General features: G+C 38.4%; 1 protein-coding gene across 1 annotated transcript; it reads left to right on the forward strand.

Annotated features, from left to right (window-relative positions):
* The first annotated feature begins 8,655 nt into the window (after positions 1-8,655).
* LOC100612002 (peptidyl-prolyl cis-trans isomerase A-like 4A) lies at positions 8,656-13,529 on the forward strand. The gene is made up of 2 exons (XM_054676916.2): positions 8,656-8,779; positions 12,538-13,529. Exons 1-2 carry the CDS (start codon positions 8,656-8,658, stop codon positions 13,065-13,067), a joined length of 654 nt encoding a protein of 217 aa, XP_054532891.1. The 3' UTR covers positions 13,068-13,529.
* Positions 13,530-16,625: the final 3,096 nt, after the last annotated feature.

Genomic DNA, 16,625 nt, shown 5'->3' on the forward strand with positions numbered 1-16,625 from the left:
TTTATATTCTCCAAAGACACAAAAAGAATCCCAATTTGACAAAACAAACAAACAAAAAAACATCTAGGGCATGTCTTATTTGAGGCGCTTAACAAATGACTGGATCATCTCCCTTGTATATAACCCAGAAAACACTGTGAAGTAGAGCAAAATTGGAAAGCCCAAGTCAAAGACCATTTGCAAATTTCAAGTAGATTCCAGTCTGTTGCTCAAATCACAAAACATGAAATGGAGGGGTCTCCCTTAGAGACCATAAAGTCTGTGACATGGTGGCCAGTTGGGTCACTGGAAAACATGGCAAAATATTGAAAATGAGGGATTAGGTGAGAGTGTAGCAACTGAACACTAAATGCTTGATCCAGGTGCCATTCCCTGGATACTGACAGGGAGACACATTGTCCAGGTAATACTGGAAAAATACTTTCTATAATGTAAACCACAAATAAAATTCCAAGCCCCTCAACTATTTGAATGCACCCCTCCTCTCAGCCAGGGTCATTCCAAAGTTAACCTGAAAAACTGGTTCAGACCATGATGGGAAGTAGGGGTCAGATATGCCTCATTATACCCTCCTTCCTTTGGAATTCAGGCACAACTGACCAGCACATCCGACCAGGCCCAACTGACATTACAACAGCGATCTTAAGACTTTTTGTAGCAATAAGACACCAAACTCCAGGCTGACTCTAGTGTAGCATTACATGACAGATAGCAGGCCCTGAAAGAAATAAAAATATTTTACCCTAAAATACATTTTTTATCATATTTTGAAATGTCCCTACAAAGTTGTCTCTTGTGGGGAAAGTCTACATGCTATAGGGAATCCCTTTCCAGGCCTTTTCCCTAATCTAGGCACCTTTTTAAGTCTGATAAGAAACATTTACAATCAATTCTCTCTGAAGCCTGCTACCTGGAGGCTTCATCTGCATAATAAGAACAACCCCTTAACACAGAGACTCCCGTCTATGGATTCCAGGTCTTTAGATAAACTCTTTCAACCAATTGCCAATCAAAGTATCAGAAAATAACGGCTGGTAACTATGTAATTATGCATATATATGAGTAGAATTTTGGGGGTGGGCACAGTGGCTCATGCCTGTAATCCCAGCACTCCCTCAGGAGGCTGGCAGATTGCCTGAGTCCAGGAGTTTGAGACCAGCCTGGGAAACATGGTGAAACCCCATCTCTACAAAAAAAAAAAAAAAAAAATTAGCCAGGCATGGTGGTGAGCACCTGTGGTCCCAGCTACTCAGGAGGCTGAGGTGGGAGGATTACTTGAGCCTGGGAGGTGAAGGTTGCAGTGACCCAAGCTTGCAACACTGCACTTCAGCCTGGATGACAGAGGAATGGGCCTTCACTAGACACTGAACCTGCTGGCAACTTGATCTTGGACTGACCATCCTCCATAACTGTGAGCAATAAATTTTTGTTGTTTATAAGTTACTCACTCTGTGGTATTTTGTTATAGCAGCACAACTGGATTAGGACATCAACCTGACCTTAAGAAATCATCTCAATTCAGTCTTGGCTCTGGTGGGAAACAAGGGGCACACTCGGATGTGTGATTTAAAGAGAGTTGTGTTTTTTTTTTTTTTTTTTTTTGAGATGGAGTCTCGCTCTGCCGCCCAGGCTGGAGTGCAGTGGTGCCATCTCGGCTCACTGCAAGCTCTGCCTCCCGGGTTCACGCCATTCTCCTGCCTCAGCCTCCCGAGTAGCTGGGACTACAGGCGCCCGCTACCACACCCGGCTAATTTTTTGTATTTTTAGTAGAGAGCGGCCAGGATGGTCTCGATCTCTTGACCTCCCAAAGTGCTGGGATTACAGGCGTGAGCCACCGCGCCCGGCCTAAAGAGAGTTTTATGAAGAGAATATTTATAAATATAATATGGACAGGATCAAAACAACCCAACCAAGGACTGAGAGGCGCTCAGAATCTGGAATCAGCAGAGAAGTTGTATTGCCTCTAGGACTGGATTGTTGTATAAGTCTGTTCAGGTTGCCATAACAACCTGGACAGGACCGTAGTCCTGTCCAGTGATCCTCCCCAAGACAACAGTTCTCTCTAGTAACTATGGTTTTCCTTTCTCATTTCAATTGCCACCTCAATTGACTGAAATGTGAACACCAACTCCCGCACTTAAATGTTGAAGCCCTAACACCCACTGTGATGATTTATGCAGCTGGGGCCTTTGAGAGGTAATCAGGATTAAAAGAGGTTATGAGAGTGGTGTCTTCATGCTGAGATTAATGCCATTACAAGAAGAGAGACACTAGAAAGCTTGCTTGTCCGCCTTCCCCCTGGTGCATGAAGAAATGGTCACATGGGCACACAGTGAATCTACAGCCACTTACAGGCCATAGGAAGAGACCTTAGAAAGAAATCCGCTTTGCTACCACCTTTATCTTGGACTTCCCAACTTCCAGAAGTGTGAGAAATACATTTCTATAGTTTAAGCCACTTGGTGTATGGTATCTTGTTATGGCAACCTGAACAGACTTATACAACAATTAAGTTGCCTTTCCACTGATGGACTTAGACACAATCTCTTTCCCAAAAAAGAGCTATATTTAGCTACTTTTCTTTTGCATATTGTTCCATTTGCAGCCACACTATTTGTCTTCCCCCACACCACTTCTATCACCAGGAATCCATTTTCCTTGTTTTCTTTTTAACATCGGGAGCCTCTGCTCACTGCACTGCATAGTCCTTGGGGCTTTTTTTGAAACTTTATTTTTAACAATCATTTGAGCAGAAAGTAGCCAATTCAGTTCTTTAATTTCCCATTTTATTCTTGGTTTGAAACTGACCTGATTGTGTCCCTTTTGTTATGACCAGTTACTTAGAAGCCATACAGCCCACAAGGTACCCTTGGGTATAAATCCAACTTCTTCATTTTAATGGTGAGAAATCAAAAGCCCATGTTTCCTGATTTCTGGCCCAGCACTGGAACTGTTTTCATGGCACGTCAATTCATCATACATTTTAATAGTGATATTTTATATTTGCATAATTTTATTGCCTTTGCAATGGGCTTTCACATCTATCTTCTCATGTGTATATAGTTTAAAGGCCATTTTTACCCACTATCTCCTAATCATATCGACCACAGCCTCAGGAAATGTCTGCTCTATTATTTCACTTGCCTGTCTGGGTTCTTGGGCAACAGCATAGAATCCTGCACTGTGTTTTCCCTCACGCTTTCTCACTCTCTGCAGAACAAATTTTTGTTACATGCCTTATTATCATGGTAATATTGGCCTTCAGTCCTGTATAGAAGTATTAAAAATGTGCGTAATGTATATCCTTTTAAAATGTTATCCTAAGAAGCATCTTTTGGAGTTAAGGAGAGTTAGATGAATAAAGAAAGAATACAGTTTCTCCTAAACAAACCCACTAAGAAAATCATGGAAAGAATTATGACAACTATGAAAATGAAGGAGGTATACTTTGTCAACAAAAGCAAAATAACCAAGCTACTCTTAGACATAATCTCACGTTATCTTTCTGTAGTGCTCTAGCATTTTCTAAGCCTTTTCACACACTGTTATCTCTTTTTTTCTTTCTCCTTCTAGAAATTAATCATGACTTTTCCTTTCAAAAATGAAGGACTTTTTTTTTTTTACTCTTTTCATTTTTTCCTGAGACCATATGTCAAAGGGAATGTGAGGAACAACTTTGGTGTGGTAATAGCCAAATTTCTCCAGGTCTGCTCCTCAAGCTTGCAAAGTCAAGACTGGCAGAAGTGGTGATTTTTACCTGGGTATCCTGAGAACCTTGCACAGTCCTTATCACATGCAGGTGTTCAGAGTGTGCAAATAAATGAAGAAATGTGAGATTGTGATGATATTTTCATGGCATGCTTTTTTTCCACACTTCCTCATGCAGCCCAACATCCTCTACACTGTGTTGTTCTACCCGTTTAAGTGATTTACCACTTCTCCATTAAGCCAACTTAAACCATGTTGCCTTCAACTCAACATTGATTGATCCCCAATACAGTCCTGTAGGGAGGCAAGAAAACTTACAAACGAACTGGTAAAGAAAGAGAGAGATTAAGCAATTTGCCCCAAATCTCATAACCACTAGGTGATAAATCTTCAACTAGAACTCAAATATCTGGCTGAGAATTCAGTGCTCTTTTCATTTAAATCACATTGCTTCATAAAAATAGATCTGCAGGAAGAATAAAAATGTCCAAAGTGCAATGAGACAGAGAAGATAATATGGAGACAGACATATTGCACAGAAAGCATTTGACCATATGTCTGCCTGATCCCCTTCATGTGTCTTGTTCATAACTTACTTTACTCGGGCAGCAGGAGATAGCATAACAACTGTCAGAGTGAATTTAGGCCACAGTTTTGTGTTGCTGAATGTGTTGAGTCATTTCCCTTAGTTCACATTTCTACCTAACTTTATCTTTTAAGTCATCATCATGGCTTTAATTTCTTATTTATTTTGACTGTTGAGATTTTGTAGCCATTATCCAAATAAAACATTTATTTTCACTCGTGAGTCCCTAATCCTTCCTCAATGGAATTAGCTATTTATTTGATGCAATAGCTAGACCAGTAGGGTTAAAAATGCTTTTATAAAGACATTAATAGCTGGGTATGGTGATGTGCACCTAGGGAGGCTATGGCAGGAAGATCACTTGAGTCCATGAGTTTGAGGCCAATGCCTTTGCAACATAGTGAGACCCTGTCTTTAAAGTAAAAATTTAAAAATTAAAAGAAAAGACATTTAAAAAGGCTGTTTACCAAAATGATGGTTAATTGACAGAAAATAGAAACTGAAACTAGAAATCATTGCCATCAGCTTTCTCTAATGTGTACTTGATCCTTTTCTCCCTGTGATGGAAGTCGAAAGTCTTTTTGTTTTTTTTTTTAATCCACTACTGTTCAAATGAGAATAAACAGCCAAATGACTGAATTAGTTGGTAGACATAATTCCTAGTCTTCAATTATTTTTATATCCTTTTGTAATACAGTCATTATTTTTTCAGACTTCTATAATATTGCATTTAACCAATCCCCAAATAGGGAAACGTTATGTAATTTTTCTATTATTTACAGTTCCTTGATTATAATCTTTTATTTGAAAAGATTATATATTTATATAAAAACCCAGTTTCTTTCTTACATATAAATATTATTAGTAGTCTAAAAATGTCACTCTCAATAAACAGGATGAGTCAACTTGAGGACTAGAGAATCAGGTAGTCAACATCAGAGAACTGGTTTAGCAAACAGAAGGGGCCTACCCAGATAGAGAGAAGTCAGGCAGGGCTGTGCTGTGAAAATATTAGAGAAGCTTGATGGGAGGCCTAATATAGTTTGTCTTTACACCTGTATATTTTGCTTCTTGCATCTGCTTCAATGCCCTCTGTCATTTATTATAACTAGATTTATTGTTCCAATAGATTTGTACTACAGTCAGAACAAACAAATCACTGGATCCAGCAGAAGCCTTAGATATATGACATAACAGAGATTTGCACAAAGATTTGCCCCATTGCCTTCTTGAATTTCTCTTATCATCAATCCATCTAGCTGGAGCTCTCTGAAGGTCATCAGAGGTCAGTATAATTTTAATAAGATTTTAACTGAAGGATAGCCTTGATGTTCAGTGACCTTCAGACATGTTTATAATCGAGAAGCCACTCCCCCTGTTGAATGATAACCTCTTCCATGAATTACCAAACCAATGGTGCTCACATTCTGATTAACCATTGATTCCCATAAACCCAGCTTCCCCCAACACTGATGATCTAAATAACCTGAATTATTTGCATTGCCTTATCAATTCCATCTCATTTCCTGTCTTGGTGGTTTTGCTCACACTGCTTCAGTGTGGAATGTCCGTATGTAGCCACTCGAGTTTCCACCTCATCGTTCCATCATCTGTAGTCTCTATACACTATCCATCATCAGGACTAATGTGAGCTGACTTTCCTCCAAAAAGCTTCCCCTGAACTTATCCTGAAATAACGTTTTTCTCTGCTAACTTACCATTTGTCACGTTAGTATACAGCTTCTCTAACTGTCATGAAATGAAATAAATGGGAAGAAGATGAAACTTGAAAAGAAATCTGCTTCTTAAGGCAGGCCCTGGGGGAATAGCCCTGGCTGGAGGTAATGTGAGGTCTAGATGGTGTTTTTAGAATCTGAAGACTGCAACACCAAACACAACAAGTATAAGCCTAGGCAAGCTGTCAGTGCAGGGCCTAAAATTAGGTATTTCAACAAGTGGATGAATCAATTTGGGGAATTGTATTAGTAAACAGAGGAAGCCCGTCCAGTAAAAGGGAGAGTAAGCAGGGATGCAATTTAAAACTATTGAGGAAAAATGGCTAAGAAATAGTAAAATTAACACATGGCCTAAAATATTAAGAAATTAAGCCTGTTACAGAATTACTGACCTGGCTAGTATATAGGAGCATTAACAACACAAAAACAGATTAGGTCGGGATTAGCAGTGGGGGTGAAATAATCTTCAGGGCTGAACTACTGAGCTAGAAATATTTAAATCCTCCTTGCAGATGAAAACTATAGAGGACAATTTATTGGTTCAGCATGAATTTCTGGTCTTCTGTTAAGAAATACGCTCTTTCATTGAAAGTGAACATTGAGGCAGTAAACTCCAAATACAGCTGCAGGTACTATCTCCTGCTGATTTGTGTGTATAGAGCATGAAAGAAAGGCTCAGAAACAAAAGCATGTTGGAAAAATAAGCAGAAGGAGGCATTTACTTGCAAAGAAATGTGAGGAAGTCAGTCTTCAAAAGAACTGCCCAAAAAACTAAAAAAATAGAACTTTTTAAAACAAACAATATTATGAAGACTATAGGGTTTATATTAATCTCTTCATGGCAGAAAACAGCAATTTTATCATGGTTATTGTATTCAGAAAGTTCATGACATATCTTCAGACAGTAAACAGCATTGTAAAGTCAAGGATAAAGTGATTTTCATTAAGGAGTTAGCAACTCTCAGGAAATGCTCAAGGTTTTATTCATTTGGAGGACTGCAGGTAGACAGAGAGACCCTTTTATTGTTTCTTTATGTCAGAGTGCAGAGTTTTTTTTTCTCTGTTTCTTCAGCAGTGGGACATGATGAACGGGCTGACAATGGTGTCAGGCCCAGATGTCACTTTGGTTTTTACGCTTCATCTTGTGGTCATGTTTCCTTCTCTACAGGACATGTTTGTCTACCTACATTTGCTGAACAATGTTCCTAATCAGTACTATTGATTTTACATTTTAATTTGATCCATTTTATTTGCACAGATCTAAGAAGTGTTGATTAATATTTAATGACCTCCTAGTATTTTTTTGATGAAACAATAAACTAAGGCTCACAAGTTTACGTCTATCTATAGATTTATAAAGCCCTTGTGGTTTAAATTTACTTTTACATGTTTAACAGCTCAGTTTAGAGCAGACCAAACCAGTCCGTTCACCTCTACCTGATTTCATCTGCAGTATTTATAATGCAAATGTATCCTTTTTAATAAAAGATATCCAATGTCTCGGTGTCCCTGCTCTGCCAAGAAAGGACATTCTTTCTTACCTCCAAGCCTGAGATTGCATAGTCCATAGAGCAAGCACCAGATTGGTTTCCTAGAAGGATGTTATAGGCATCGCTTCTGCGTGAAAAACATAGAAATTATTCTTATTACTGGATTTGTCTTGTCTAATTAAATTGAATTTGTAGCACAGCTATAAATTTTTTATTAAAAAATTGATTCTTCCTGGCTGGGCAAGGTGGCTCATGCCTGTAATCCCAGCATTTTGAAAGGCTGAAGCCGGCAGATCACCTGAGGTCAGGAGGTTAAGACCAGCCTGGCCAACATGGTGAAACCCCGTCTCTATAAAAATACAAATATTAGCCTAGCATGATGGTGGGTGCCTGTAATCCCAGCTACCTGGGAGGCTGAGGTGGGAGAAGTGCTTGAGCCCAAGATTGAGAGGTTGCAGTGAGTTGAGATCACGCCATTGCACTCCAGCCTGGGCAACAAAGCAAGACTCCATCTCAAAAAAAAAAAAAAAATTCTAATTAGTAATATATTCAGGTAGAAGGAGGACAAATTCTTATTGAACCAATACAAATAACTACATAGTCACAAAAGGTAAATGTTTTTATTAAAGAAACTTTGTGCAAGATTTAACCAATATTGCTAATTAAGAGTATGTTAATAGACAAAACCAAATATTGTATGTCACAATTCTTTACAAAATAATTATTTGTATGTTTTTCTTGGCAACTTATTAGCTTTGTTTTTATATTAAGAATTTCTGCAAGGTATTTTTTTCCTCAACACTAAGAATTCAGAGTGTTTTATTTAGTTTTTACAAATTTAATAATTTGTAAATTTAATTGGAGATTAAAGGTAGATTAAGAAGAAAGAAAATGGGTTTCTCTCATGTTCATTAAAGTAGAAAATTAAACTAACCTCAACTAAATTGCCTTACTGAGGCCCTTTAATCCTAAATAACAACCTCTTGTCGTGCTGGTCTTGAGTTAAGCAGTCTACTTTCATGAATTCATCCGCTTCTACATTGTGAGTGTCTTGGAAATCCTGACTCATTTACTTCGTATAGTTGGAATATTGTTTGTGGAGACGAGGTCAGCCTATTCTTGGAGGCCTATATCCATGAGTCAATTTCCTGTGGTATCAATAGTATCAACAGTGTCTGCTACCGTTATTACTGGAGCTCTTTTGATATTTCTTCCAGATGACTCAAATTCTGATTGGCGCTTTGTAGAGAGGCTTTTAGGTATGCTTAAAGGGAAAGGAGGGCTGGGCACAGTGGCTCATGTCTGTAATCCCAACACTTTAGGAGGCTGAGGCAGGCAGATCACTTGAGGTCCGGAGTTTGAGACCAGCCTGGCCAACATGGTGAAACCCTGTGTCTACTGAAAATAGAAAAATTAGCCATGCATGGTGGCGGGCACCTGAATATAGCTACTCGGGAGGCTGAGGTAGGAGGACAGCTTGAACCCGAGAGGTAGAGTTTGCAGTGAGCTGAGGTCATACCACTGCACTCCAGCCTGGGCAACAGAGCGAGATTCCATCTAAAAAAAAAAAAAAAAAAAAAAAAGCAGCAGGGATAGGGGGAGGAGATGTTGCTAATAATAAAACTGTAAAGTTTGGTTAATTTTTTGCCATAGCAAACAACATCACAATGGGGGACAGTGGCATTCTCTGTTGAGGTGTCATACATACTCATCTAATGAAATTTTAATCAGTGATTACCGTAAAAGACAGAACACAAGAAGAACAATTAGTGCATCCCGATACCTCTCCAGGGCCTTTAATTTTCCCCACAAAGTAGATATTATTATTTGTCACCAACTGATAAGTTTACTTTTTTTAATCAGTTGGTTGACATTTATTGCACCAGTCTTTGTACATGAACGTAAATATGCCTCAATCCAACCTGAGAAGTGCACAATTATTGTAACATAGCCACAGTAATCATACATAATTATTGCATTTAATTAATTTAAGATGATTTTATTGCTATTTTCTCAGAATATGGCCTTGAAAAACACAGCAGCTTCCACTATATTGAGCATAGTTTTGAGCAAATTAAATATCTGGAGAATGCAAAACATTACCTTTATTTCTAATATATCGTCATGTTAAGAGCTAGGAGGAGGATCTCTGGAGTTTCCCAGCAGCCATCTGAGAAACCCAGAGATACTGTATTCATAAATAACATCTCAGTAGTTTTACTATTTTGGATTTGAGGGTTAAATTTGGGGAATATGGTATCAAAAACAGTGTCACAGGTGGGGGCTGCAGATGTGAAGGGCCTGCTATCAATCAGGTGACCCTGGATGGACTACCCACTCCCTGTGTCAGTCCAGGATCCCAGCTGTAGTGGGTTCCTCTCTGCTACAGCACATGTTTCTAAAGGGCAAGAATCTGGGCTCCCAATAACTGACTTCTGTCTCCTCCATCCTAGCTTGTCATGGTAGACCTGAACCACCCTCCCATTGAATTTGGGCCCTTGTGGCTCATAGCCACAAGGGAAATTGGGAGCTCACATGTGAAAGGCAGAATTAAGTTAATGCACCTTCTTCCAAAGTCTTAAGTTTGTTTGTAGCCCAGGTGCCCCTGTTTCCAGCAGGAGTATTAGCAGTACCAGGCAGCCACTCCCCAGAGTTTGTGTTTCTGAGCTTTCCCATCATCAGTTAATTGGAAATTTCAGGAACTGTCCCTGCCTTACAATGCCTGCTCTGATCTACAGGTCTTTTGGAGACAGACAGCAGGTGATGGGGCATGCCAAAGAGATAAAAATGTCTTCTGATAATCAGGGGTCAGCAGATGAGTATGAAAGCTAATTATCCCCACTACTCAGGGAATTTAGAGGCTTCCCCTTTTGTCTTTGTAGGAATAGCCGACTTTCTGACTGTAATGTCCAAAGTTCTTTACAAGTTGAAGTACAGAAGAGATCAGAAAATGTCTTATGCACATGAGAGTTGTTATCCAAAGATTTGTCATAGGAGCAGCGACTCTAGGTGTTCTCTATTCTATTTAGAAGAATTACATTAGATTTTGATTCCTCAATGTGGCCAAGAAATAGAGCTACTTGCTGGGAGCAAGAAAGACAACATGACTTCTGGAAACTATTTATTATGAAAAATGAATTTTCATTATGTAGCAAATTACACTGCAGAAGTATTACAAAGAATTCTCATAGACATGGTATATTAAATCTCAAATCAATAATCATACATAGTCAATTAAAAATATCTTTGTTGATATCTTTCAGAACCTGGGAAATAATTTTCTGACTTTCAAATTTTTTAGCGAAACTCTGTCTCAAAAAAAAAAAAAAAAGAAAAGATAAGATAATTAGGGACTCGGAAAGACAAAGACTGAAGGATTGGTGGCAATGAGTTTTGGGGAAAAAATACGTAGATGAACCACAGAAAATGAGCCAGAGTGTGAGAATATTTGTGCTTAATACGAATGCTCACCAAACTATCATCAGGAAGGTTATCAAATAGATATGAAGGTATGAAACAATCTCTTTCACCAGGCACTACACTGCTTGCTCAGAAGGCTAATAAACAGCAACATTGGTGGTAGCAGTAGAGAATACACATAGGTTTAGCAACATGTTGGACTTTACCACTCTCGCTTACAAAAGCCTATTTAGCTGTCAAGACTATTAGGTGTCCAACACACAAGCAACAAAGTCCAAGGCTAAGCACACAATAACATATCCTGGGTGAATAAACCAGTCACCTTTTGTCAGACTTGTTGATTTTACTGGAGCTCCTCTATGATAAAGGCAACAAGGAATTTTGTAAATGGAATCTACCTTTATCCTTGAATTACATTTGCTTTACCTGACATCATTTTTCTCTGATTGCCACTCTCCATGGGTACATTGAATGCCTTATATATACTGCCATAATATCCTGTTCTACATCTGTCTATTAAAAGAACTTGTTGTATAACAAATGAGTAGATATTCATTGGACTCACCTGGTCCACCATTTATCCTATCACTAACCAAAATTATTATTATTATAGAATGGCGAATATTTTATTAAAGACTCAATCACAGTGCCACCTGGAGACAATGGCTTATAAGGTTGTACTCATGCTAGAGGATGTGGTGGTGTATCCTCTGAACTGGTAACTAAGTATAAGCTTGTCTGGTGTCTCACATATAAAAAATACAACAATCTTTGATATTTGTTATGAATGTTGAAGTGACTCCTTTTGTCATTACATCTAATGATCCACTCCAAATACTTGTCTCTTGTCTCTGAGATTCTAGGTTTTTGCAGAATTAGTACCCAAAGGGAGAGTCTTAGCAGTCTTCCATTTTACAATCCATCCTTCGTTAGAGGATGAGAGACTTCTATCTAGCCTTTTAGGTTGCCTGAGACCTTTAAACAAACAGTCAAAAATTTAAAATTTAAAATGCGGCTACACTGTTGCATGGGGTAGTAAATCTTGACCTTAAAACTGGTATTTGTAAGAAAAACAGAAAGAATTCAGGGATCCCCTTTGATGGCTCCTAATTCTATACAGTCCTGTAAATATTCATGAAGACTAGCCAGGCGTGGTGGTGCACACCTGTAATCCCAGCTACTCCAGAGGCTGAGGAAGAGAATCACTTGAACCTGGGAGGCGGAGGTTGCAATGAGCTGAGATTGTGCCACTTCACTCCAGCCTGGGTGACAGAGCAAGACTCTGTCTCAAAAAAAAAAAAAAAGAAGAAAAAAAAAGAAAGAAATTAATGAAGACTGCCAAAACTTGGAAGCAACCAAGATGTCCTTCAATAGGTGACTGCATAAGCAAACTGTGGTATATTCGTACAGTGGAATATTATTCAGTGCTAAAAGGAAAAAATTATCAAACCACAAAAAGATACAGAAAAAACAAAAACATTTTGCTAAGTGAAAGAAGCCAGTCTGAAAAGGGTACATACTGTGATTTCAACTATACGACATTCTGGAAAAGGCCAAACTATAAAGACAGTAAAAAGATCAGTGGTTATCTTTGCAGACGCCACCATCGCTGTGAGCCCTGTACTATCAGCCACGGTCAACTCCATCGTCTTTTTTGACATCACCGTTGACGGCAAGCCCTTGGGCCGCATCTCCATCAAACTGTTTGCAGACAAGATTCCAAATACAGCAGAAAACTTTCGTGCTCTGAGCACTGGAGAGAAAAGATTTCGTTATAAGGGTTCCTGCTTTCACAGAATTATTCCAGGGTTTATGTGTCAAGGTGGTGACTTCACACGCCATAAAGGCACCGGTGACAAGTCCATCTATGGGGAGAAATTTGATGATGAGAACCTCATCCGAAAGCATACAGGTTCTGGCATCTTGTCCGTGGCAAATGCTGGACCCAACACAAATGGTTCCCAGTTTTTCATCTGCGCTGCCAAGACTGAGTGGTTGGATGGCAAGCATGTGGCCTTTGGCAAGGTGAAAGAACATGTGAATATTGTGGAAGCCATGGAGCACTTTGGGTACAGGAATAGCAAGACCAGCAAGAAGATCACCATTGCTGACTGTGGACAATTCTAATGAGTTTGACCTGTGTTTTATTTTCACCACCAGACCCATTCCTTCTGTAGCTCAGGAGAGCACCCCTCCACCACATTTGCTTGCAATATCCTAGAATCTTTGTGCTCTTGCTGCAGTTCCCTTTGGGTTCCATGTTTTCCTTGTTCCCTTCCATGCCTAGCTGGATTGCAGAGTTGAGTTAAGTTTATGATTATGAAATAAAAACTAAGTAACAACAACAACAACAAAAAAGCTCAGTGGTTGCCAGGAGTTTGGGGATGGGTAGGGAGATAAATAGTTCTGAAACAGGCGATTTTTAGGGGATTGAAAATACGTTGGTAATAATGTAATGATGGGTACGTGACATTATGCGTTTTGCAAAACTCCTAGACCTGTACCACACAAAGAGTGAACCCTAATGTAAACTGGGGGTGGGATAAAGGTGACAGTATGTGAGAACTCTGTACTTTCTGCTCGATCTTTCCATAAAGCTAAAACTGCTCAAAAAATAAAGTCTATTATTTTGTTAAATGAAAGAAATTAACAATGACCTTGGCACGCTCACAGAAAAAGATTATCAAGGACATTTCTCTGTCAGGAATGAATATTTGGTCATCTCACAAGGCAAAACCCTGACTAACAGAGGTGTTAGCTGAGGGCACATGGCCATAGATGCCAATAGTGACCTGCTGGCCACTTGCAGAAAGGAGAGCCTTGACATCCAAACACATTGTTTCTCTTGTATTGTCCTGTGCATACTTATGTATCTTAACAAGTTTCCTTCTTTCCTCTCCATTTATCCCTCTTTTTAAAACAGGGCTTATTGAGGGTGATTAACTTAATTTTTAAATGATATATGGCAGAATGTCAAGAGAGTATAGTGAAGAACTTCGTAGAGGAATGGACATAACCCAGAATTCTTAGACTTAGAGTACATGCTGTGATTGAGAATTTTTTATTGTTTCATTTTTCAAGAGATTGTAGGTACATGTTCAATTATTAGAGAAATAGTTGCACTCTGTTAGAAGGAAGCTTGGGTCTTTCGTGTTTACTTTCAAAAGGGAAAGTTTATATTGATATTGAGCAAGTTAAAGCATGAATATTTATTATTTGATGTTTGTTTCTGTGTTTGAGGAATTCCTCAGCCTCTCAGCTTTGACGAAAACAAGAAACCACCTCCTGCTTTAGAAGCTAAAATGCCAAATGCTTGCTTTCTCAGACTCCTTTGCAGCTATCTGTTGCAAAGCGAACAAGTGGGAGTGGTGCTGGTGGCTTTGCAGTTAGCCTAGGATTGAGCAATTGCTGCAATTGTTGCTCTCTGCATCTTCGGTGTTACTTCTTACTGGTGGTGACAGTGGTTTCCTCCCTGGATGAGTTCTACAGCATGGTTTGGGGTACATTTCCTGGCTGCCTAGCTTTGATCTGGCTTTCTAGCCTTCTCAACAGTTCTACAAGTTCTCCACTATTTCTGTGATAAACCTATTTATTGTTAATGTTAGCCATAATTGGCTTCTGTGGTTTATATTTTTTAAAATTCCAAGATATACAAATGTAACAGATAGCTCAACAAACGTATATCTTTTTAAATTAAGATATATTCTGTGTCACATGAAGTACAATGGACAAAATGCAACAAATTGAATTGAGCTAAAGACCAAATATATATTAAGCCTGGCTGGTCTTAAAAATGTAACCGGATACAGCCAGGCATGGTGGCTCACGCCTATAATCCCAGCACTTTGGGATCCTGAGGTGGGCAGATCACCTGAAGTCAGGAGTTTGAGACCAGCCTGGCCAGCATGGTGAAACCCCATCTCTACTAAAAATGCAAAAATTAGCTGGGTGTGGTGGTATGCCCCTGTAATCCCAGCTACTCGGGAGGTTGAGGCAGGAGAATCACTTGAACCTGGGAGGCAGAGGTTGCAGTGAGCCGAGATCATGCCAATGCACTCCAGCTTTGGCAACAGAGCGAGACTTTGTTTCAAAATAAAAAATTAAAAATAAAAAAATAAAAACGTAACTGGATAGACCTAAGGTTCTTGAATAAGCAGAAAATAATTTAGGTAAAAACCAAATAATAAACTAACATTCTGAGAGGTTTAGGATTTGGAGGCCCAAATGTCTTAGCTAAACGTGTTCATTCTAACCTCACAGGAAAATTGAAATATGAAAATATACAGAAAAATCTTAGGCAGTATTTGTCAATTTTAAGAAACAACTATTTACAGGTTTTTCAATAGGCATTACATTAAAAATGAAATATATAGTTAATAAATATGAAAACTGTGGATATAATCAACACATTTATTTTACTTCTTGAAGTGTTAACATGTGCTGTCTCAAATATCAACAGTGTACACGTGAGAAAAAACATTTTACATAGATTTTCTGCGACAGAAAACAGCATCTCATTAGACATCCCAAGTTTTTTCATTTGGATCACACACCCATTCCCCAGTATACTAGGGGTAATAATAATTTAAAGAGTTTAATTACTTTTTACTACTAGAAAACTAATTTTATGTTTGGCACAAATTTCTGAAATGATATTCCACTGCAAAGAATAATACCTATATATGGCCAGAATTACTTTTTTTCTATAACATTAAGATAATACTTGTCAGCCTGAGCAACAAAATGAGACCTCATCTTTACAAAAAATAAATAAATTAGACAGGTGTTGTGGTGATGAGGGTCTGTAGTCCAAGATACTCAAGAGGCTGAGGTGGAAGGATCCCTTAAGCCTAGGAGGTCGCAGTTGCAGTGAACTATGATTGCACCACTGCACTTCAGCCTGGGTAACAGAGCAAGATCCTGTCTCAAAAAAAAAGAAAAAAAAAAAAAAGATAATATTGGTATAATTCAGGGTTTTTGCCTCAATCCCCATGCTTCTTCATTTGACCTTCCCTGACTCCCTGATGAATTTTAGTTTGAATTTTTGCTATAGTCCAGAAGTTAATTTAAAAGATCTTAAAATTTCCACCTGCCTAGATATTACTTATTTGTTACACTTTAGTCCATGATTTCTATTGTCATTTACATTACCCCAAAAATATGACCTGCTGAATTTCTGCTGTCATGAATTGACTAACATATTTTGGGCCTAAAACCTTTACATTTAGAATCTTTTTGTTTCGTATTGGAAAATATTGTAAGTCCTCCATTTATTGGTCAAAAGCACTGCCTATTTATTTCTATGCTTAATCAGAGAGATTTTCTAATAGTTATTTAATATTATTTACGTTCATTCACTTGTTGACTATAATGAGGTTAGTTGCTATGATATTTTTAGGTCATTAATATAATAAAAATATGTCAACTTTTCTCTTCCAATGTGTCTTTGGGTTATTAATTTTTAACTCAGGTATCAAGCTTGTAAAATGTTTAATGGCTTATAATAATGTCTAACACATAGTATCCACTGAGTTCTGATAACTCCAGTTTATCAAATTCTCTTTTTTTATACCATTCTCCAAATGCAATGCTATTTGGTTTTATTTTTATTTTTTTAAAATGTGCTGCCTGTTTTGAGTCTCTAAAAGTGTGAAATGCTCAGTATTTTCCAAATGTATTTGAACA

The sequence above is a fragment of the Pan troglodytes genome, chromosome 1 (assembly GCF_028858775.2).
Source record: "Pan troglodytes isolate AG18354 chromosome 1, NHGRI_mPanTro3-v2.0_pri, whole genome shotgun sequence".
NCBI lineage: Eukaryota > Metazoa > Chordata > Mammalia > Primates > Hominidae > Pan > Pan troglodytes.